The sequence below is a fragment of the Gossypium raimondii genome, chromosome 12 (assembly GCF_025698545.1).
Source record: "Gossypium raimondii isolate GPD5lz chromosome 12, ASM2569854v1, whole genome shotgun sequence".
Lineage (NCBI taxonomy): Eukaryota > Viridiplantae > Streptophyta > Magnoliopsida > Malvales > Malvaceae > Gossypium > Gossypium raimondii.
In genome coordinates, this window is record NC_068576.1 from 52,358,228 (window position 1) to 52,382,302 (window position 24,075).

The 24,075-nt window shown below is 27.9% G+C and overlaps 1 protein-coding gene across 1 annotated transcript; it reads right to left on the reverse strand.

Annotated features, from left to right (window-relative positions):
* Positions 1 to 8,398: 8,398 nt before the first annotated feature.
* On the reverse strand, positions 8,399 to 13,921 carry LOC105765066 (GATA transcription factor 26). The gene is made up of 8 exons (XM_012583979.2): positions 13,375 to 13,921; positions 11,683 to 12,045; positions 10,924 to 11,356; positions 10,108 to 10,180; positions 9,762 to 9,865; positions 9,326 to 9,512; positions 9,127 to 9,241; positions 8,399 to 9,030 (listed from the first exon to the last, which is right to left on the reverse strand). Exons 1-8 carry the CDS (start codon positions 13,412 to 13,414, stop codon positions 8,726 to 8,728), a joined length of 1,620 nt encoding a protein of 539 aa, XP_012439433.1. The 5' UTR covers positions 13,415 to 13,921; the 3' UTR covers positions 8,399 to 8,725.
* Positions 13,922 to 24,075: the final 10,154 nt, after the last annotated feature.

Here is a 24,075-nt window from a genome sequence, read left to right on the forward strand (position 1 = left end):
TTTTGAAAGTGCAAGTCCTCCAATGGTTTTATTTGTAAAACTTTAATATTTGTGTTAATTTTATAAACTTTGTTATCTTTTATTGAATATCATATTTTTATGAGGACTTGATATTAGAAATAAATGTAAGTGTATGATATGTAAAATGAAGTGGTGGTTATGACATCTGAATATATATTTAGGTACTAATATAAAAAAATAAATAAAAATAAAGTGTGGAACTTGTAGGAAAATGGAGACAACGTCACGATGACAAGTTTGCTATGTCGCAACGTGGAAACCCCAACGTCGCGATGGCAGTTCAAAATTTTTTAGGAACTATACAATTTGGCCTTTGATCAATTGTGAATGTTTTAATGAGTTTCTTTAACTCATAATTCGTTCTATCGTAAATTCAATTATTACTGAAATAAGTTAATGATCTATATTAATTAAATAATATGATACATTGTTCTGAAATTTTCGGTAGTTGCTTCGGTAACGAATGTGACATACTAATACCTTGACTTGACGACCGGGTCGGATATGGATGTTACATTACCAAAGCTGATAGGACGAAATTAGGACAAGGATTCTAAACTCTGCACTTTTGGAATAAGCACTAACAGGGTTTTATTAATAGATTGGTTAATAGGAAGACCAACAAAAATACCCCGAATCCAATAACACATATCCTGACCAACAATCTCCCTTTGGTTCTAGTAGAATAAAGCATGGAGCTCATCCGGGTCCGAAGCCTTCAACGGACCCATACTAAATAGAGCACTCCGAATCTCATCCATAGTTACATCCCTAGCTATATACTCCAACCCAACCGAATCAATACTCGGAAATAAACCAAGCATGCCTTCAATCATTCAAAGAGTAGAGGGTCTTGAAAAACGAAACCGCTTCATACGAAATATCTAATGGTCATTTGTAACTCTTTACTTGCAAATCCAAGAAGCATCGACTATTTTTTGTTTTTGTTGTATTTTTTTTTTTTGTAAACCACACAAATAATCATAAAAAAGTTTATATTTTAAGCATTCATATTACATAGTTTGGTCGTTTTAATCTCACATAAAAATCACAAATAGTAAGTTGACGTGGCAATTAAAAATCAGTATAATGACAAATCGACCTTCAACTTTTACATATTATATTGATTTAGTCATAATTTAAAAATTAACCCACAAAATTTACAAATATTCTCAATTTGATCCTAAATCTAAAAGAAATAAAAGCATATATAAATATATAAATATTTTCAAAAATATAATAATAAATTTAAGAAATAAATACAAATAAAGAATATTAGTGACAATAAATAATAATATATAAAATTTAAAATATATAAAAATAAATAAATAATTTAAAAAAATAATAATAATAAATTTAGATTTTATATCAATATTAATATGAAATAAAAATGTATGAAGTATTCGGAAAGAAATGAACATGAAATGCATTGATGAGTATTAGAGAGAGATGAAGTTGGACATCCCCAAGAGACATGGAACCGACAAAGTTATCTCCCTTGGTTCAATATTTTCAATTATTGGATTAGGTTTTCTAGGGCTTTGATCGTTTAATTGGCGTACTTGAACTACCCAAGTTTGAAAGTTATTGATGAAATGTTTAAATCTGAAAAAAAAATATTTTCAAAGTTTTTCCATTCTTGAAAGATTTCACATTACATTATTTTCTCTACTTGAAGATTAGAGATTTGATTGTTTTAAAATAAAAAATTTCAAAATATTTGTTTTGTAATAGTTTAAAATTTTGTTAATCTTTAAAGAAATTTAATTAAACAATATAATATTAATGATACAAAGTTTCAATTTAGGAAATAATCTAATGTGTCATCATTTATATATCGTCATTTGACACTCTAATAAATTAACATATGTATATATTTAAATTCTAAAACCGTCTTTTATAATTTTGATTAAAGACCCTAAGGTCAACCATCCAATATAAAATTAACATTCTTATTTTAAAATCGGCAATTATTTGCCCTATTGACAGGAATGAAAGCCTCATATTTGCAAATACATAAAAGAAGAAGCTCCATACAAATCAGGATAATATTATTATTATTTATTTACTTTTATATAATTTCAGTGAGATTTAAGTAACATATTTTATATAATGCGTATGTTTTAACTTTATTACTCTCCATGTTGATATCAGTTTTGAAGAATATGAATTGTCAATTTGTACAATTATTGCCCATAAATTTCCATAATTAAATGTCTAAATAAAATTATTATTTAAAATCAATATAATCAATTTTATTGGGCAATTTTTGTTTTAGATATTTGAATATTAGGTCTTCCAACTTTTGTTAAGTATATAATTTAATTCTAATTCCTTCTAAATGTTTTCAGTTAAATGTAAAGTTTGCCGTCTTAATTTATTATTTAGTTACTGTAAAGCTCATAGTAAATTTATCCAATCTCAACTCATTACAAGGATTATAATTAGTATAAATATTTACTTAATAATAATTTTTAAAATACGTCACTGGATTACTTTTTAAGCTTATAATTGGTATAAAATTTATCTATACTAATTTTTAAACTAATTACTTTTAAAAAGCATATTAACTAATAAAATTTAAATATTTTTATAGAATTTTAATAAATTATTTATACGATTATTCAAATTTTAAAATTTTATTGCGTACAATATAAGTATTTTTACGGCATTAAAATGTAGTATTTAAATAGTTTGCAATAGACAATATTTAAAATACATTACTTTATATTCTTTGTAAAATGCACAGTTTTTTAATAATTTTTACAAATAAATTTATTTTTTAATTAATAAATATAATTAACTCGTGCATCGTACGGATAAAAAATAATTTAAAATATGATATTTTATTGGATTTAAGCCAACTTAATTTTTACCATATTCACGAATGTAACATTTGTTTAAAACAAGCATAATACAAATGGTGTTAAATACTTTTTTATTCAATAGGTTTGGAGGTGCATCATGGACTATTTTTAAGAAATGAAAATATTTTAAATATTTTTTGTAATGATCTAATTTTCAAGAGTGTCGAATAGTGATTTGAGATCACTAAATTCGATGAAAAGTTAGAAAAATTTATTAATTAATAATTATAAGTTAAGCGTGAGTTTAGAAATATTTTTGAATTAGTGAATTTTGTGATTTAAAAGAAATTATTAGGTAAATTGGGTCGAAAACGAGGTATCGAGACCTCGATATTATAAACTGATCCGTAAATATTTTTATAAATATTTACGGTGTGTCATTAGGGTAGTGTTAAAGTTTCGTTAAGAAATTTTAACGTTTCGATGGTTAATTGATTAAAAAAGATTAAATTGCAATAGAGATAAAAGTTTAATTAAAGATTATAGAAAAGTTAAAAGGACCAAATAGGAAATTATGACTTTTCTAAAGTTGAGGCGGCATAAGTAGATTTTTTAAAATCTAAAGTTAAAATATATTATTATTATAATAATATTACTTAAAAGTTAAGTTATATATTATATATTATATTATGTTATATTATAAAAGAAATAAAAGATAGAAAAGAGAATTGAAACATAATTGAAAAAGGAAAACAGAGAAGAAACAGGGAGAAAGAAAGAAAGAAAGAAAAGAAAAAGGAAAATTTGGGGTTTTAAAGTTCAAAGTTAATTTAGTAAGTCAATTTAATCTCTTTTCTTGTAATTTTGAGTTTTGGAGTTCTAGAACAAAATTTTCATGGTTTATGTTGAAATTTTGAAAGATAGTTGATTTTTAGACATGAGTTATGTTGAATTAATTGACGAATTAGGGGTTAAATTGATTGAATTTCAAGTTAGAAGTTAGTAAAGGGTTGGTTTGTAAAATAAATTATAGGCTTTGAATTAATAGAGACTAAATTGAGAGAATTTCGAAATTAAGGATTTATGGTGAAATTAGAGAGTTAAATTAGTTTAAAGTGGGAATGGAATGAAAATATGAAATTAGTTTTGAAAATAAAAGTTAGTCTCGATTCAGGGACTAAATTGGAATTTAGGCAAATATTGAGTAAAAATTGAAATATTTAATGTGAGATTGAATGGTGTTGTATTGATGATTTTTAATTGTTTTAATTCCGTAGCAATCGTTGTACTGAAATTCTCGACTAAAAAGGGGAAAAATATAGTCGACGAGGAATAGCTCGAAATCCCTAGTTTGTATTTCTATAATCCGGATCTAATTATTAATTGTTGTATTTTTAATTAAATGTTATGGTAAGTGATTGAGGTGAGAATTATTGTTTTTTTTTTTTTACAATTGAAATGAATTGTCTTGATATGTGATGAAATTATATTTGTTGAATTAAAGTGGAATATATATTATGAATATATATGTGTAAATGTGAAATTGTGTAAATATGATAATTGAATTATTTTTATATGTATAAAATTCAGCCTTAATGCCCAAGTAGATGGAATTTAGAACTATTGGGATATTAGTGGCATGCCATTAAGGAACTTTAGCGCGCTCTCTGTTTATTAGCACGTTGGTGCTCTCTGTTCATTAGTGCATAATAATGCACCTCTGTATTTGTGAAATAGTAAACTGAAAATAGAATGTGAAACATGTTGTAAATACATGGAATACACGAGTTATATACTCATAAATTGATTGTCGAATGGATAGTGCCATTGTTTAAATGATACGTGAATAAATTATGGAAATGTATTATATATAGTAAGTGATGAAAATCGAGTATAGTGTGATTTTAAATGTTCAATTGTGCTTAACATTTTATTATACATATTTTATTTTTTTATTTTTTTAAATATTCGGATTATAGAAATACCACTGAGTTTTTACTCAGCGTACGATTTTGTTTTTTGTGCGCAGGTTAAGTACTTAAGTTTGATCGCTGATTCAGCATCCAACAACGATCCCGAACTCAAATATGGTGATGTTTATTTCTTTGTGTCGGCATGTACCTAGATTGTCTAAATATTTATTTTTTTATGGTTTGATTGTAAATGAAGTTATAAGATCTATTTTTGAGAGTTTATAATTTGGATTAAAACGATGCTTGATGACTTGTTTTGATGATATAAAATATTTGAGATTTCTGTCTGGTTGATCTGTAATCTCAGGTAATGCTCCGTAACCCGGTTCTGGTGAGGGATACGGGTTGGGGGTGTTACATTTTTCTTTTTAGGGGAATTTTAGAATTATAATTAAATTGATCAATTTTGTAAATGTTGATGACTAAATTTATTAAATTTTTAGAATTCAAACTAAAATGACAAATTTTATAAATATTGATTGAGGGCTAAATTTATTGAATTTTTTAAAATTTAAGACTAAATTGATAAAATGTGTAAACATAATATAAGCAAAATATCGTAACAAAGAGAAATTGAAGATAAGATATCCAAGTTTGCTCACGACAGAATTTGCCTGAAAAGAAGAAAGTGCATTTTGTTCTTATAGTTAGTATAATTCTTTGGAAGGAATTTTAATACTAATATATAATTATGTTTTTAGAGTTAATATAATTTAATAGTTTGTTAAAATATTAATAATAAATCATTAAAATTTAATAATATATAAAATAAATAAAAATATAATTATAAATATGAAAATAATTATTTTGATGTTTAGGTAATTAGTGGTTAAAAATAAGAGCAACGTATTGTGTTGCAATATGTAAGGAAGGGATAAAATAGTTTTTGAATAATTGAAAAAAATCAAAATGAAAGAGTGGATTTTTTATAGTTTTTAATAATACAAAATTACTATTTATATTATAAAATAGTTATTTTTAGGATAAATCTCAAAGTTCAAATGTAACTTTAATTTCGATCTAACTGTATATATTTTAAAATAAATATATCAATTTATTTATATATTAAATAAATATAATTATTTGTGTATGCAATGATTCTCTAATGATACTCATGTTAATAGTTTAAGAAAATTGAATGAAATAAAATTACACAAAATCGAAATTAATATATAACATTACATATTTGATCAAATTCTATTGTATCTCAAATTTTATAATAATTGAAGTACCCAAACTTAGTAAAAAAGTATTATAATACAATGTGATACATAAAACTATAATTGTATACTTATTAAAATAATTATTTTTCCTTTTTCTTAATAACGATCAGAATTAAACCTTAAATACCTGTATTGCATCGATTCCACAAGAGGCGCCAAGTCATCCAACGGTCAAAATATAAAAAAGGCGGGAATCTATTCAAAAAACCTAACATATTTTATTTCCTGAAGTGCGGTTGGTTGAAGCTTAAGAAAAACCTAAGCTCTCATCCAAAACGACACCCATTTTCGCCAGTCGGATTTTATTATTACTCCTTCTCTGGTTGCCGAAATCCCGCTGATTTTCCGGTTGCTTCTACCGGAATCACAGCAAAATGATGAAGAAAGAAACATACTGATAGGGAAAGTAATCAAGTAGTAGGAGATTTGGATACACCGGTGGGATGATCCAAATTCACATAGAATGAAAGTGAAATGGAGAGAAAACGGGCATTGCCTTCATGCGCTAACGGGAAGGTGCGGGATGGTGAGATTGCCGATGAGGAACTGGAGGTTAACGAAACGGAGTTGCCGCTGGGATTAGTTACTTCTGGGTAGCATTTTGGTAAGCTTGATGGCTTAACTTCTTGGGTTTGTCAAGTTTTGGTAAAAAGAACTCTCCGGTACCTCTCGATTTTGATAATGAGCAAATTGGTCCCTCTAAAAAAAATTAGAATAATTTAATCTCGTCATTTCGAAAGTGAGCAACGAAAGACAATTAATCACTACCTTAATTTTTTTCATCAATTGTACATAACTCCGATTGATATAATAATAAACATAGCCCTCAAAGTTTACGTATCATGTCAACTTGGTCTTGATTTAACAAATTTAGCCTGTAACATTTGTGCAAATGTGTAAATGCTGAGGCTAAATTTGTTTTTTTTTTTTAGAATTAAGACTAAATTGACAAAAATATGTAAACATCAAATGTTAACTTTGTTATTATATCAATTAAAATTATGTGCAATTGACGCAAGTAATCAACGTTTTGATTAATAGCCCTAAGTTGCTTAATTTCAAAATTGATAGAAATTAAATTGCTTCAATTTTTTTTGAAAATAACTAATTTACACCATATTGAAATTGAGAGGAATTGACGAGTTACTTTTATCTCAAAATTTTTACTAAGAAAGATGGAAGAATAAACCACAACTATGTAATTGACTCGCACACCATTAACCGGAGCAAATCATTACCAACTCATACACTACAAACAATTTAAATTGTTCTTCTAATTCAAATCCATCACATAAATTTTTAGAATCAACCTCCAATATCACTAAACCAAGAGTTAGAGTTTTGCAATATGTTAAGGGATAAATATTAAAATATACATGAACTTTGATTCAATATGTAATGTGAACTTTGATTTTGTACGATTTCATACATGAAATTTTGATTTGATTCAGTTTTCATAAATCACTAACAACATTATCGAATTAGCATAATTTTTATTGATATATTGCATACAAACAATTATATTAATTCAATATAAAAAATAAATGTATGTATTCATTTCTTTAAATGTGTACAATTGAATCAAAATCAAAACTTTATGTATACATATGAACCACAATTTAAATTTTATATGTATAACTACACCAAATTAAAGCTCATGAATCAAATTGCACACCTTAAAAAGATTAAGAGGGAGTACATTTACCCTTCAAAATCCAGTATCGAGAGGTCCACAGTTGTGGCTTTTGCACACGTGTTGATGTCATAATTGGTTGGTTGTTGTATAATGGAAATGGACCATTAAGCCATATCTGGAACTTATTTGTTGTTTAAAGTCAAGCCTTAAGTAGTGGATAAAATTCAGGACCTGAGATGAAAATCGAAAAGTGGTTTGTGTTTTTTGACAATATTTGTCAAACAAACAGGTAAAAGGTACTTTTTTTTCTCACCTTTTTCTCCCCCATCAATTAAGGGGAGCTAAAGTGATTGCATTTACATCAAAGCATAGACTAGTGCACACCCCATTGTTCATTTTCATTTAGCTCACACGTCATACCAAAGAATAGGTGCCCCCACTTTAGTAGGTTATTCCGGATTTCCAAAGCAAAAATGCTCCCTACCTTACCCAACAAAACATCCCCAATGATCGGCCCACTACATGGCAGATGCAAGTGCAACCAGAGATGGTTACATTTACCTTGTCTGAATTTTGCCTTACATTGTCTTCTTTCATTGATTTCACGTGTCTTGTCAAAGAAGCCTATAGTATCTTTGCACTTCCTTTCTGTGTTATACTAATAAACCTGCAGTGTTTGAGAAGTTACCCTAAAATGCGAACTGTAAGAGTGGGTTTGCAGTGTTCTAATCATAGATATTCACATTCTAAAGTGATAATGGGGTATATAAATTTAAGTCTATGCAAAAACTACATTTGCATACAAAAACTTGGGAGATTACCACCTCTTTTGCTTTTCCTTGTTTGGAGCTATATATTACAGTATGTTGTCAACCTATACAAAAGAACCCAACAGAAATTCATCTTTTAGCATTCTAAGTTCGAAAAGGTCGAGGGATAAAAGAGCAACCATCAAACCCAATTCACAGACTTCAGTGTTTGGCATGCAAAATATGTCGATCCCGGTCCTGGGGATCTCTTGCAGAAGGAGTAGACTTTTATAGTTCTAGTAATTAACAACCATTGCTAAGGATGGACATGATGTGAGCGTGCTGAGCTACTACTAGTGCTAGCCTGTTGCCCAAAACTTAAAGTAGGATGAAGCAGTTCGGCCTGCAGAAATGACCCATTGGGTGGCACATCCAGCAGCAAATCTTGGTCGGAACTTTCATTGACAAAATGGAGAGAATCCAGCAGAAGAGAGCTACCATCAGGAGGCAAGGCGAATAGGCTTCTTGGACTAAAGCAAGAACCATCATTGTCTATGACTTCTTTGTTTTCGCAAGTAGCCTTCATGACCACCCTTTTGGGGCACTTTATGGTCCTTGCTTCTGAAAAAGAAAAACAAGCTAACAATCACAACAGCTCACAAGATTAACAATGGATTTATTTCATGCAGATAATAACATCCGAGAAAAGATTCAGACCTGGAAAATTTTGACTTTGGCTGTCACGTGATCTCTTCATAATCACTAAATTGTTTGATGTAGTGGCGGTTGGTCCTTTAGCAACCACAGGCGCTCCAATACTATCTTGACATCTCTGCAGCAGAGAAATGAGAATATACTCAGGCATCCAGTGAGCAAAAAAAGTTCATTGTCAACAAGTGCATGAACCGATTCGAACCTTAAGTACATGACGGCGTTCCACCCATTGGGATTTAGTCAAATTAAATAATGCAAGTCTTTTCAAAGTCCTACAATCTTCAGCTTTCACCCCTGGGACCGAGATATTAAAAACCCCTTCTGCAAGCAGTTGCTGAAAGTAACATAGGTTCTCCTTGAATTGAGAGCTTTCAAACATGCTTTGGAGGCTGCAGGTGCAAGGATAGCTATCAGAGATTCCACATCATGTTTCAACTAGTGGCCGTCTCATTAGAAAAACAATAACATCACTGGTTTTTCCCCTTTTTCTTTTCCTCAATTATCTAATCTCAACAATATATGCTTCGGATACTATTGAATAGAAAAACAAGCTTATCATTAGTGATTGCATTCCATTATACACATACCATGAACTGCAAAGGTATTACTCCCCATGTTGATAAAAAAGAAACAAATACCTATCAGGAAGTTTGGCAACGTCGAGTGGAGGTAGGTACTGCAACAACTGCTGCTGCTCTTCATTTGTTAAATGTTTCACAAACTCCTCAAAGTTGAGGATATCCTGCTCCACACGAAATATTGTCACATAAGGAAGAACAAACATATGCACTCAGATGTGAATTTTTCATGGCAATTCAACCTTTTGCTTCAGATGGAGGAATCATGGGGTATGATTGTGAAACATCCGGAGTTTGCATACAAAATTAGGGGTTCCTAGTGCTCGATTGAGACATAAATATATATAGCACCTCTAAAATTGAGTTATAAAGCTGCTTCCAAGAAAAACGAAACAGGGGAACTTACATTTAAATCTATGTTACACAGTGGTGACTTCTGACTTTCCAGCATTAGTGATTTTTCATTTTGAGCCTTGTCCCTGTCAAAAGCCAAAAAGAAAAAGGAAATATTCATTAAAATGAAGGCACTATTATCCAATTTCTCCCATTCTAGAGAAGCTACAAGCTTATCTTATGGCCCATGGCTCATGAGCCATGAAGAAACCACATACTAAAAAATCTTCCTGCAAACTGCAGATTCAACAAAATTACTACTTGGGAGATTTCGAGCTTAATTCCACATGTAGTGTGGTTGTAGGATACATGCCATCTTTACTCCCACAAATTTTATCTTGATCTTTCCGAGTGTTAATGGTAAAATTTTATAATATTAGAGTTCAAAAACCACACTGTCTACACTGATACTAGTTTCATACTAGCAGATTATGTTACAATTTGTAAAACTTCAAGCTTAATTCCACATGTAGTGTGGTTGTAGGATACATGCCATTTTTACTCCCACAAATTTTATCTTGATCTTTCCAAGTGTTAATGGTAAAATTTTATAATATCAGAGTTGAAAAACCACACTGTCTACACCGATACTAGTTTCATACTAGCAGATTATGTTACAATTTGTAAAACTTCAAGCTTAATTCCACATGTAGTGTGGTTGTAGGATACATGCCATCTTTACTCCCACAAATTTTATATTGATCTTTCCAAGTGTTAATGGTAAAATTTTATAATATCAGAGTTGAAAAACCACACTGTCTACACCGATACTAGTTTCATACTAGCAGGTTATGTTACAATTTGTAAAACATTATACTGAAATATTTACCTCTTAAGTTGCTCGTGCTGCATTCCTTGTTCAGCCGGGTTCTTAGCCTTCTCAATTGCATGTCCTAAAGATTTTATGGCCTTGCTATCGCTATATACAGGGAAGGTTGAAGAATGTGAATAAGCCTCGTTTGTTGAATATTGTTTGTTTTCAACTGAAAGTGAGCTAGCTTCAGATTCCTCATCTCGAGCTATTGAACTTGGATGTCTAATTAGAACACTTCCATGTCCAATCTCAACAGAAACCATGGGTGTTTCACTCTCAAGAAGTAAATCCTCCTCAGAAGATCCAGAGAAATATGAAGACTGTTGTTCATGTAAAATAGTATATAAATCTTTCGTAAGTTTCTCAAGAGGAGATTGCTTTGGACGATTTACGAAGGTTCTTTTCTTAGAAGGTACCATTGACTCCCACACATTAGATTGAGCAGGTCCTGGACAAAAATGGAGAAGACAATTTAAATGAGTACTTCAGGTCATTTTAAAAGTACAAACATGCAATGAAGCCACTGATATCAGCCAAGATCAACTCGGCAATTTAAGATATAATGATTATATTTCTAGAAAGATATACAAACATTTTGTTTTCAGCCACAAATAGCACTCATGAATCTCTACCAAGTTCACAAGATGGACTAAGATACTCCGAAGAATCTAGTATATGATCCACTAGGTCTCTTTCATTTCGTGACAAAAATATGCAATTCACTCTCATGCAGTCAAAAGAGCTATGAGGAATGTTAACGGCATTGTGTCCAACCTGTCAAGTCACTAGCATCTGCACTGCCAAACTGAGCGCAGCTTTCAGAATTAGATATTGCTGATCCAGAACTTGATCTATTACTACTATCTTCATCCACAAACTTACGGAAACCCAGGTTGTAATCAGGGGCAACAACTGCTGTTCCATGATTTGCTTTACTTTTCAGCAGTTTGATTTCTTTGTTCTTTTTTATAGATATGTTCTTCACTCTGGAAGTTCTACGATCCTCATAATCATCAGGTTCAACCCGAGCATGAAGTGGGGTATAATTTGCAAGGGTCCCTTTAGTCCTCCAACGCGACCCGCATGCATTGCACAATACTGGCTTCTCAGGAGGTCCATTACGCCATAGAGGAGTGCCTATCACAATGCATTGTTGCTAATAAGTATATACTAATTAAAGATAAGGAGATATCAGAACTGTGATAAGATCATGGCAAGAGCCATGAGCCAAATTTTATAGATTAGTATTTTCTTGGCCAAATTCAAAGATAAATGCACCATCAGATAAATCTTTTTCAAATTATGGCCAATACAATAGACATCTTTTGCCTAAAAAGTACTCAGGGTTGATGCTCTTGCCTCTACCAAGGCCAACAAGTGTAATAGAGATTCCATTAACACTTGAACTTGACACAGATTTAAAACTCACATCAATGACCAGCAAAAGGCTACAAATGAAATAACTTGAGTTGCGGTAATTGGTGCAAACACACCATGGAAGTCATTGAGAATGTTTAACTGCAATGATACTTACGTGGATGAAGTGTTTAATGGCCTAAGAGGCAAAACAATGAACTTCAAAATAGAATGGAATGTTACCAAGAACAGAAGAAGAATAAAACAATGAGTTAAAATGGATATGAGTGCAACACTTCAAAGTGATTGACATAGAATTCCAGTCCAATGGAGGTTGATAATTCTTATCAACAGAGACCAAAAAAAAATAAAATAGAGCAAACATGAGGGTACTTGCTTATTAGAATTGGAATTTAAACAATAGCTTGTTTATGAGAAGAGGAAACGAGCAAGAATTCTATCAAGAACTCAATGGCAAGTGCACCTATAAAGGAGTCAACAATGAGTTGCAAGGAAATACATTTCCTTTAATTGAATAGAGAACTGAGGTTTGGCGTGATATGAAGGCTTATAGACATCAACAGAACGATAGGAAAGCAATACCAATTTAATGTTAAATCTTAAAATTCAACAACATAGACTAGCAGTTCTCCAGTATCCAAAAGAATTTAATCTCACTTTACTTTGTGAGATGTGTTGGAACTTTAAACAAGAATCAAAGAATACCAACCCCAAGAGATAAAAAGCTGAGAAAATGAATTGAGGTTGAAAAAAACAATTAAATTCAATAACAAACTCAAGTTCTAAGCTTTACATGGATTGGGAAAAAAAAGGACATCTGTTGTTCTAAATCCACATACAAACAGAACAACACAAAGAACAGCATATATTATGAAACTTATTATCTCTGTCCATGTAATCTGGTCCTTTTTCTGCATAATGTTATTCCCATGATGTAATAATTTATCAAAGCACATAAATCATACAGCAAAAGTATTGATTTTAGAAAAAGGTTGAACATTTACATACACCCAAGGACCCAAAATTCTTGTTCATTTTTTTTCTAAAAACTTTATATCCAAAAAGCTTACTGGAGAAACAAGAACTCACTTGTAACTCCACAGTGATAGCAAGGTCCTTGCTTGCCCATGTCTTTCTCTTTGGCTCAAGGGAAGAAAGATAAATTTAAAAATAACAAAGAGAGAAAAAAAAGAAAATTTTTATTATTGACAAAAACTTTGACCAAAAATTGAAAACCTTTTTGAATATAAATTTGATTGGTTTCTTCAAGCCTTATATGACAAATTCAACTGGTATTAAAGACTTTTTGTGCAAAAACCCAGAAAACAAGTTTAGTTTGCAGAACAAAGAAAAAGCTTAAAAATGAAAAAAATACCCAGAAGAGTTTTTTTATATCTATGTTATCTGCCCATAGAACATGAATCAATAAAAGCAATAAAAACAAGCCAAAAAATCAAGAAGAAATGAAAATATTTAGAGATGGGTATTTGAACTGGGAATCTGTACAATCCAATGAAGAAAGAAAGAAATAATTAAAATGACTACTTGAGAGGAATCTAATAAATGGCTGTGAAAAGAAGAAGCTGAAATGGGAAGAAAGATAGAAAGGAAAGAGAAAGGAAGGGAAATAGGAGTGAGCTTTTTTTATGTTTGTATGTATGTATGGATGTATACTAGTCTACATGTACAAGTAAAAATGTTTAGCTTCCTTTTTTCGTTTATTTATTAAAAATGTATTATTATGTTGAAAGATTAAAGAAATAGTTAAAAAAATGAAAATTATTCAAAGAAGGGGTAAGGTAATGGGACTGTCAACTTTTCAGCCTTGTTGATGTCTATAAAATATATAAGTTCCCAAGAAAAAAAATTAGAATTTTAGAAATAAATTATGGTTAAAGAAGACGAAAACAGTAACATAAAAAATTTCAAAAAGAAAAAGACACTGTTTGTTTTTATGATCAAATTATGATTTCAGTCCCTCTAATATGTTTAAATTTAAATTTTAGTTCCGCATTGTAATTTGACATATTCTGATCAAATACTTTTATGATTTATTTAGTTACTTCAAATAATTAACACTATTAATCATTCTTACTAAAATATTGACGTATTTTAACTTAATCACATCAATATAATAAATTCAAACAAATATTCTTAAGAAAATATATGTCGACATTTTAACCACGTAAATTATTTAAATTAACTAATGCCCTATTACTTAGACCAACTCCCTAGACCATTCATGCCTCGTTATATTATTTAAAGGAATACATCTACTTTCCTAATACTCATAATCGCCTAGATACCTCTCGGTATTACACCATCAAGAATAGTTGTTTATATATATATATAACAATATCAAATTTGTTTTTTAATTAGGTATTTTAATAACAATATCAAAATTATTTATTTTGTTGGGTCTTTTCTTAAAAAGAATGAACCTAATCTCCACCGCCCAGCGTGGAAATCACTGTCAAAAATTCATTTTAAGCCGTATGATTTAATTAAAAAAGAAGAATTGATGGAATTCGGTCCCACTTAATGAAAATTGTATATACATATTTGCTTTAGCTTAATGTTTTAGTTAGATCTAATGAGTCATGGAGGAGCTGTGACTCTTTGAAAAAAAGCAAAAGTCCAAATACAAACTCCGTGAAAAACAAAAAATAAATAAACTTGAAATTTTTCTGAAATCATTTTGATTTATAAATATAGGATTTTTTTCGTTTTAAAGAATGAGACAATTATTTGAAAAAATCAAGGTGAGCAAGTTAGAGGGGCAAATCTAAGCCATTAGATAGGATGTGTTTGTTTTCGGTCAAAAAGACTATGACACGAAACCAACTGATACTGAAATCATGATTCCAAATCTAACGGCTCAACTTCATCAATTTTTAAGAAACTTTTCATTATTTACTGTCAAAAAATATATTTAGGTTTAATAAAATAAAATAAATTGAGTAATAAATACGTTAAAGTATATCTAAAGTTTGTAAACGTCTACTATTAATAAATTTTAATCCATCTTGCAAAAATAATTCCTGAAATAAAAATAATAATAATATGGATAAATATTAAAATTATACATTCAATATGTAACACTAACAACAATACAATATTATCTAATTAGCACCAATTAATTGATGTATGTGCTTTTTTTAATCATGTATAATTGAAATTAAATTAAATTTTCATACCTATGAATTTCAATTTAAAATTCTATAAAATCAAAATTAATGTAATAAAAAATATAGTATAGTTTGGGTCATGGGTGGGTCCAACAATTCATAACTGCTCGGCCTTGATCCACCAGTCTCTTCTCTTTTTTCTTTTCCCCCTTTCATGCCTTTTAGGCTAATATGCAGCATAACTACCCGTGCTTTATCATTTTTAAAATTTAAGGTTAATTACAACAAAACTTCTGAAATTATTATTATTATTATTATTATTTGGAATTATTTATTAAATTCAAAATAACTTAATTGAGTCTTTTAACTACTAATAATTTTTTAATCAGCCTAACAGTTAATTTAGGTGTTGAATATCACTTTAGATATGATATGGTACATATTTAAATTTTATGGGTCAAATGTAAACATGTTTATTCCTACTGCATACACAACATGCATTTAAAATGTAAAAAAAAGATACGATAGATTTTAGAATAATTTTTTAACACGTTAAATTTAAGTTGTTTATGCAATAAATATACATGATTTTCATTTTCAATGAATATATTTTTCTATTTTAGGGGTCGGTGCCTCACCAACACCTAACTATGCCTCTAAATGTATAATTGTTATTAAAAGTGTGAATTTGATTTTATCAAATTAAACATAAATAAATAAAATTTTAGGTATTTAAAGTTGGTTTTATTACGAGGTGAAGTTGAATTCAACATTTCAACCATAAATCCAGTAACAATAAATTCAGTCAAAACAATCCATAAAATTTCAATCAAAGAAAAAGTTTAGTAGGCTTGTAGATTTTTTTTCTATAAAAGAAATTAATTGTATAAATAAGTAGAAAGTGTGTTTAACGTCATATTTATTTGTATAATTTTTACTTTACAATATTACATTTATATTGTTGATGTAATTTACAAATTAAAATAATTAAATAATTAATTTACGATTTAATCTGAATATCATAAATGGATGTGTTAAATAAATAAAAGTTAAGTAAAAAGAATTTGTCATCTTTTATAAATATTTTTATTATTTAATATATACTATACGTTGTTTTCTAATACGATCTCAATTCTCTTAAACGAAATTCAGCAACCTTTTATTGCCCTTAATGAAGTTTACATATACACCACGAATTACCTTAAAATTACGGTGAATAAAAATTGTAAGGTAAATAATTAAATATTTCAATAATAACTTATTTATATATCATCTATAATATATACAATATATATAAAAGTATGAGTTTGAAAAACTTTTAAATTGACTAGATCTTTTATTTTTCATCATATTATTAAATTATTATAATATTTAATTTAGAATTATTAGTTTAAAAGTTGAAATAAAATAGAGGTTGTGACGATTATGTATTTAAAATAACTATCATTTAATAGGAATTATGATAATATATATTTTAAAATAATTAAAATTAAAAATTGTGTTAATTTTAAGATAGAATTATAACTTAAATAGAACTCTAAGCATAAAATATAAAGAAAACAGGTTGTGATAATTATAATTATAGTTTACTATTATTATTAAAAGTTTTGATATAAATAAAAGTTGTGCTATTTTTATTGATGTAAAATAATTAGTATTTAAATAAAATTCTAAGCATATTAATTATTACTTAAATAATATTAGAGTTAATTATGTTAATGAAAATTTATTTGATACACTGCGGTGGAGATTTTTTGACTCCACAAGCATATTGAGGATTTGGTAAAGTGTATTATATGGTGTAGTAAAAAATAAAAAAATTTATTATATAAATAAATGTGAGACTTGTCACACTCTTAACACGTTTGTGGAGTCTAGAAAACTTCACTGACGGTGTATCAAATAACAACCTATGTTAATTATTATTTGAAATTTTTTATTATAATATTTGAATTGATAAGCTAATATATTGTAATTATATTTAATAATTCAAAAAGAAATATCATTTTATGCTAACTATTATAATTAAAAGCACAATATTTTAAAAATAATTAAATATTAAACGCATAAAATCACATATACATGTGAGTAATGACATTAAAAGCTAGTGTATATATAAACACGAATTTGGAAAAACTTTTGAATCGAAATAATACTCTTTATTGTTTAATAATAGAGTTTTTATTCGCTTGAACTTTGAACTTTGAAAGTTAAAGTTGAATTTAATATATTAAGAATAAATAATATCAATTAACTAGTTTTCTTTACCAATGTGGTGCATGGGTTAAATGTTTGTATTAATTAAATTATATTTAATTATTTCTTCAAATCTTCGTATAATTTGCAATATAGTTCCACAATTAAAGCATAATAATATGTAAGTTTAATCTTAAAAATATTATAATTGATATTAGGCTAAATTAAATATTATAATAGTATATTGTGTGAAACTCTATTTTTATATAGTTTCTAACTTAATTTTAATTATTAATTAATTAATGTAGATTGTTAGTTAAATTTAAATATTGTGACCATTAAATAATTTTTGTAACATTATTTATATTTGTATATATCTATTTCAATTTTAATTGTGTATTTAATTTGTAAAAATAGTGATAAACTTAAAAGAAATTTTAAAACTATTTTAAAGTTTACAATGATGAAAAATTGTAAATTGAACTATTTTCCGCTTTTCAAATGTTTTTATTTTCTTGCCACGTGTCAAATTTTTATAGCGTGAACATATTAAAACTTAAGAACCTCGTAATATATAACATATATATGATATCTTTAATTTCTCTGTATAATAGATTAATTATTACTAAAATATGTTATTTTAAATTAATTATTGTTAAATTAGTGTTGTACTGTATACTAATTAAAATTAATATTTAACATTATAATTATAAATAATATTTAAGCATTTCCAAATAATAGCATTTAAATAACATCATCCTGCAATTCCATGCGTATAAAATAATGTCTAAAGGATGAAAGTGGAACATTTCAAAATTGGGATCAAAACCATTTTTATAATGGATGGTAGGATGGGGATGGATTGTAGTTTTCTATTTTGTTTTTAATTTATTGCATATTATATTTTTAATAATACAATTATATGATTTAATTTCAATAGATGTCTCACATATGAAAATAATTTATTATAAAATTAAATATATATTATGATAATTTTATCTTTTAAACAAGATTGATAAAATTTAATATAATTTGAATTTATGTTTAATTAATAACATTGCTATTTGATTCCAAACTATAAATATATTTAAAATAAAAATTTTAAATGATAGTTTTAATTTTAAAACGAAAAAATGAAATTAATATTTTAACATTGAATTTTAAAATTAATATAAATTTAATAAATTAAAACCGCATTTAGTTTATTTATTATTAATATACACATAAAAATTAAATCAAACTCTAACCTCAATTATTTGTATTATGATTTGAATTTTTTTGAATATTATATATTTTAATAATGATTACTTATACTAATTATATGAAATAAAAATATTTTATTAAATAATAAAAAACATAAACACGTATATTCACATGCACCACAGTCAAAAACTAATACTTGTTTAAATATAAGATATATTTTAACAAAACCATATATATATATATATTATTGTTAAGGAAGTCACATAATTTATATTAATTAATTTTACTACAAAATAATAATTAATTTCTATCAACTAACAGACAAATAGCAGTAGTAGTCATATTTTATTATTACATTGTTAATTAATTAATTTTAAATAGAAAATATTAAATATATATTAATATAAAAATAAAACAATTATAATTTGATAAATTTAAAATAACAATAAATCCAAACTAATTTTTTCTTGAGAAAGTGTCAAGCACATATAATCTTCTTTGAAGGTCAAACATATATAACCTTACTTTTTACTTTCACACTTTTTTAAATAAATATGATGAAATATTATTAATATAAAATTAAAATTAAAAACTAGTTTTTTTCTAAATAATATTTTAAGGAGTCTCATTTTTAAATAAAGTTGTAAATATTGTTTTCTTGCCATTAATAATAAAATTTAAAATAACAAAGAACTTTAAACATCATGCATTAAATTATAATGTTTTTAAATTAGGTTGGTGGTTGAACCAATTAGACCATCGGTCCGATTAAAAATAATTAAATTTAAAAAAATTAAAAATACTGGTTCAACTAGTTTCTGATCTAACCGGTTCAAGACCCCTTTTTGGACCGGTCCCTCAACTAATTCCCAGTCCACCTAGCAAGTTCGATTCGATTCAAACAACATTACTAAAATTTCAACACAATCACAGAATAATATAATTGCACGCAATAACCATATATAATAACAATATTATAAAAAAATATATATTTCAAATAAAAAATAGTCAATAATACGATTTAAATTTTAATATTTTTCTCACAAAATCTAGACATGTAATATATATTTAAAATATTACAAAGATGTTATATTTCAAATAATTCCTATATAAACAATAAACCCGTGTGAAGAAAATTAGTTAATGTTTGATATAAAATACCGATAACAACATTATATTATATATTAGTGACATAAAAACTTAAATTTAATCCCAAATAATCCCTGGATTATAAACATAAAATCAAGAAAGGCGCATGATTGGAGCCATGTGACACACAAGAAGCCATGAGGTATTAATTTAATTTTTGATGTAAAAGGACAAAACAGAAGCCGTCTTTAAAATGGCAGAGAGACCTAATCTGCGGTGTAACCAAGTCTTTTTACAAAGCCAAAGCAATGGTGAAATGCCATTAATCGGGTTTCTTTATTTTATTTTATTTTTACTGAAATCACCATATAATCCCTTTCACCAACAACTCCACTGTTTAAAGTGCTAATAACAATAATAATAATAATAATATGGTGGAACAACATCAAATAAGTCTTCCAACGTGTTGTCATTAGCACTAGAAAAGTAAGGTTAATCAGATAAACCCATCCCCATCATACATATATATTTGTTTTTATGTATGTATTCAGATTCTAAATAAAAAGTTGTTAAATATCATAAAAATACAATTTCTTTGGTTTCTATAGATTTTTTAAAATTATTTTGTTTTGTTTTTTAACCTCAAATTGGTATTTATAGATACAAATTAAGAATAATATTTGCATAATAATATGTAAGACCAAAAAATAAGACATTGGTAGAGGGCAGACCAGTTGGTGGGATCTTTAATGACTACGTGGCTTTCGGTCTTATTTTCCTCCTTTTGTTTCTGTATAGGTCTAATTCTGATTTTAATCCTCTACCATGATCAAATTCAGGATTTAATCCTTGATTCTCTATTTCTACCCATCATGGTAGAAAAGATTGTTAATTGTTTGGACTAACCAATGATATTATAAAAGAAATTATTAAATTTAAATATAATAAAGGGATGAAAACTAGAGTTTACCCATACATATCGAATATGATATCGTAGTTCTTTTGCATCATAAATGGACGAATGGACTAGAATTTTGGTAATGGAAACATGTATATTCGTAATAGAGTAAAATTACTAATTTGTATTCTCGTACGGTGCATAAATTTATAGTGTATATAATTTAAACTTTAAATTAATTATAATGTGAAAGTATTTAGCATATAATATTATTATAATTTATTATTTTCATATAAAATAAAACAAACAATAAGTAATAATTTAGTAACATTTTAAGAATATTTTTATATAAAAATAAAAATGTTTTTACATTAAAGTTAATTGTGAAAAGTATGCATATTTGCTAAAATAATTAAATATTACACTCTATAGAAATTTTAAAATTTATGGACAATATTATTCGAAATAAATTAGACAAATGTGTATACATATTTTTAGGAAAGCATTCATTTTATAATAGTTTAATGCATTGAATGTAAAAAACATTTTTAAATAATTATATTTTAGAATATTAAGTTTTAATAAAACTTTTTAATATATTTAAATTTCATACACTTTTAATTCAAATATTATAAAATTTTGTATTAGTTTTAAAATAATTGTAAAAATTAGATGAAATTTAGAAACAATAATAATTAATAAGATTAAATTGTGAGATATGTGAAATATAAAGAATTAATAGTGTAAATTAAAAGGTTGATGAATACATTATATTAATTGATTTTGGCGAATAACATTGGTAATGTATATAATAGTCAATGTGGCTTAAAATGCACTTTGTTAGAGATTTTACTTTAATTAATTAAATATTGATAGTATAATGGTTATTAAAATTGAAATGAATATTTAGAAAATACTCTTAATTATGTGCAACCTTTTCATATTCTTAATTGAATTGTAATTAAAATATAGAAATTTTTTGTTTAGGCTTTAGGTGATTTACTTTTAACAAAAAGGATTAAAGTCGACAAAAAAAAATCAACTTTGATTGACATTACAATGTAACAATCATGTATCAATCTCTTGATAATGATATTGTGGAGTGTGCATTGCATTTCTGATGAAATAGAGCCGATGTTGGGATAAGGACAAGTCGACGTCCCGATGACACGACACACCATGTCCCAACGAGAAGAACTTGTCATCCCGACGACGTGATGCATGGTGTCCCGACGAGCCGAATGTGATGTCGCAACGTGGTGACGTGTTCCCCACTTAACCGAGTTTCTTCTCCCAATTAAACTCTGATTAATCTAGGAATATTTTAGTCATATTAGGACTTTAGTATTAGCCTATTTAAAAAGACATTGTAACCCTGTTTAGAGAGTTGACAAAGTATCTCTTACGTGAGATTTGATGAAGAGTTTTGGGGAGAATTTTGAGAGAGTTTTGTATTTGGGATTCAGGTTTTGGGTTTTGCTCATTTAGGTTATTTTGTCCATCTTGTACTCTTCGTTTATTTTCTCATTAAGTGAAACCTCACTTGCATGTGATTTTTATCCTATTCGGAGGAGTTTTTCACGTAAATATTTGTGTGTTTGATTTTCTCTATTTTTATTTGTTTGTTGCTTATACGGGTCGATCCCCAACAAATTGGTATTAGAGCTTGGTCCAGCTTTCATAGATTGACTCGTTCGGTGACATAATAACGAATTTAGATATTGAGAAGTTCGACAGGGATACAAATTCCAGTTTCTGGCAATTTCGGATAATTACGGAGGTAGCTAATGTGGCCGAAAACGAGGGTGATGATTTATTGTTCTCCACATATAATCTGGTTGAAGGTGGAGTCTTTAAGTTTCCAAGTTTGAGCACAATTTAGACTTGGTTGACATTCTGCAAAATTCGAGTTAGGCCTGTGACAGGGCATGGAAAAAGAGGCGTGATAAATACGAGTCAAAGTGGAGATTTGTGGAGTGTGCCTCGCATTTATCAGACGTTTTGCAGGCACTTATCGAAGACAGATGTGCGACGTCACGACGAGGATCTATGTGTCGTTGCGACGACGCAATGAGCAAGGGATGACAATCACGACGAGGTGACAATCTCTTGAGGTAGGAGCAGGGGCGGCGTCACAACAAGGAGAGTTATGACGTCGCGACAATATCTCACCTAATGTAGTTGCGTTTTAGACTCCAAGCTGGATTTATTTTCCCAGTTGGACTCTGATTACTTCAGGGTTATTTTAGTCAGTTTAGCCTTTAGTATTTGACCAATTTAAAGAGCTTTTGTAACCTTGATTTAGATATGCCAATCAACAATGACTTTTCTTGAGGGCGACGTGTTCCCCACTTAACCAGGTTCTTCTTCCAATTAAACTATGTTATCTTTTCCTAATTAAACTCTAATTAGTCTAGGAATATTTTAGTTATATTAGGACTTTAATATTAGCCCATGTAGAGGTCTTTGTAATCCTATTTAGAGAGTTGATAGAATATATCTTGCGTGAGATTTGATGCAGAGTTTCGGGGAGAGTTTTATATTTGAGTTTTGAGTAATGTATGTTTAGTACATTTAGGTTTATTTTCTCCATATTATAGGTCGCCATGATTTGAGTATTGTATAGGAATTCTAGGTATTGTGATATTTTCATATATAATTTGATCTTTGTGTAGCCACAATTAACGTATAATTGCATAAATTCCTCTTTGTGATAAAATTTAAAATACTTATATTGGAAAGATACATGGGTAACGTAAATTATATGCAATTTGACATTAGATTGTATTTTCTTTATGGAATATTTTCTCAGTTGGGTGGTTATAATTATTAGGGTATAAGGAATGTTTTTACAATGAAATACACGAAGAATTATTAGGCTGTCAAATGGTAATAATCTAACTATGACATATACGACTCATTTCCTAAAATATTTCTTTAAATTACACATCGTTTAAATTGTAAAATCTATGGATCTTCTTATTTAAAGAAGTGAGTCATAACAATTTAAATTCTCCTTATTTGATTTTAAAATAATTTAATGAATTGTTCAGATTTAAACTAAAATTAATTAATTAAATTGATGAATCTCGAATTTTGGTGTTTAAAATTTACCAATTATGCTAATTCTTGAAAATAAATATTAATGTAAGCTGTTGTTTATAATAAAAAAAGAAAAGCGAAGAAATGTTCGGAAAAAGCAAAAATACCCAAATCCAAAAGATTGAGATAATGAGGCACTGTGAGTGGCGAGTATTGGAGCAGCAAAATGGCAAT

Coding starts and splice junctions, on each gene's coding strand:
- LOC105765066 (XM_012583979.2), bottom strand. CDS start 13,414: ATGGGCAAGCAAGGACCTTGCTATCACTGTGGAGTTACAA. Junction 12,046..13,374: donor CTATCACTGTGGAGTTACAA/GTGAGTTCTTGT, acceptor GCATTGTGATAG/GCACTCCTCTATGGCGTAAT. Junction 11,357..11,682: donor AGATGCTAGTGACTTGACAG/GTTGGACACAAT, acceptor ATTTTTGTCCAG/GACCTGCTCAATCTAATGTG.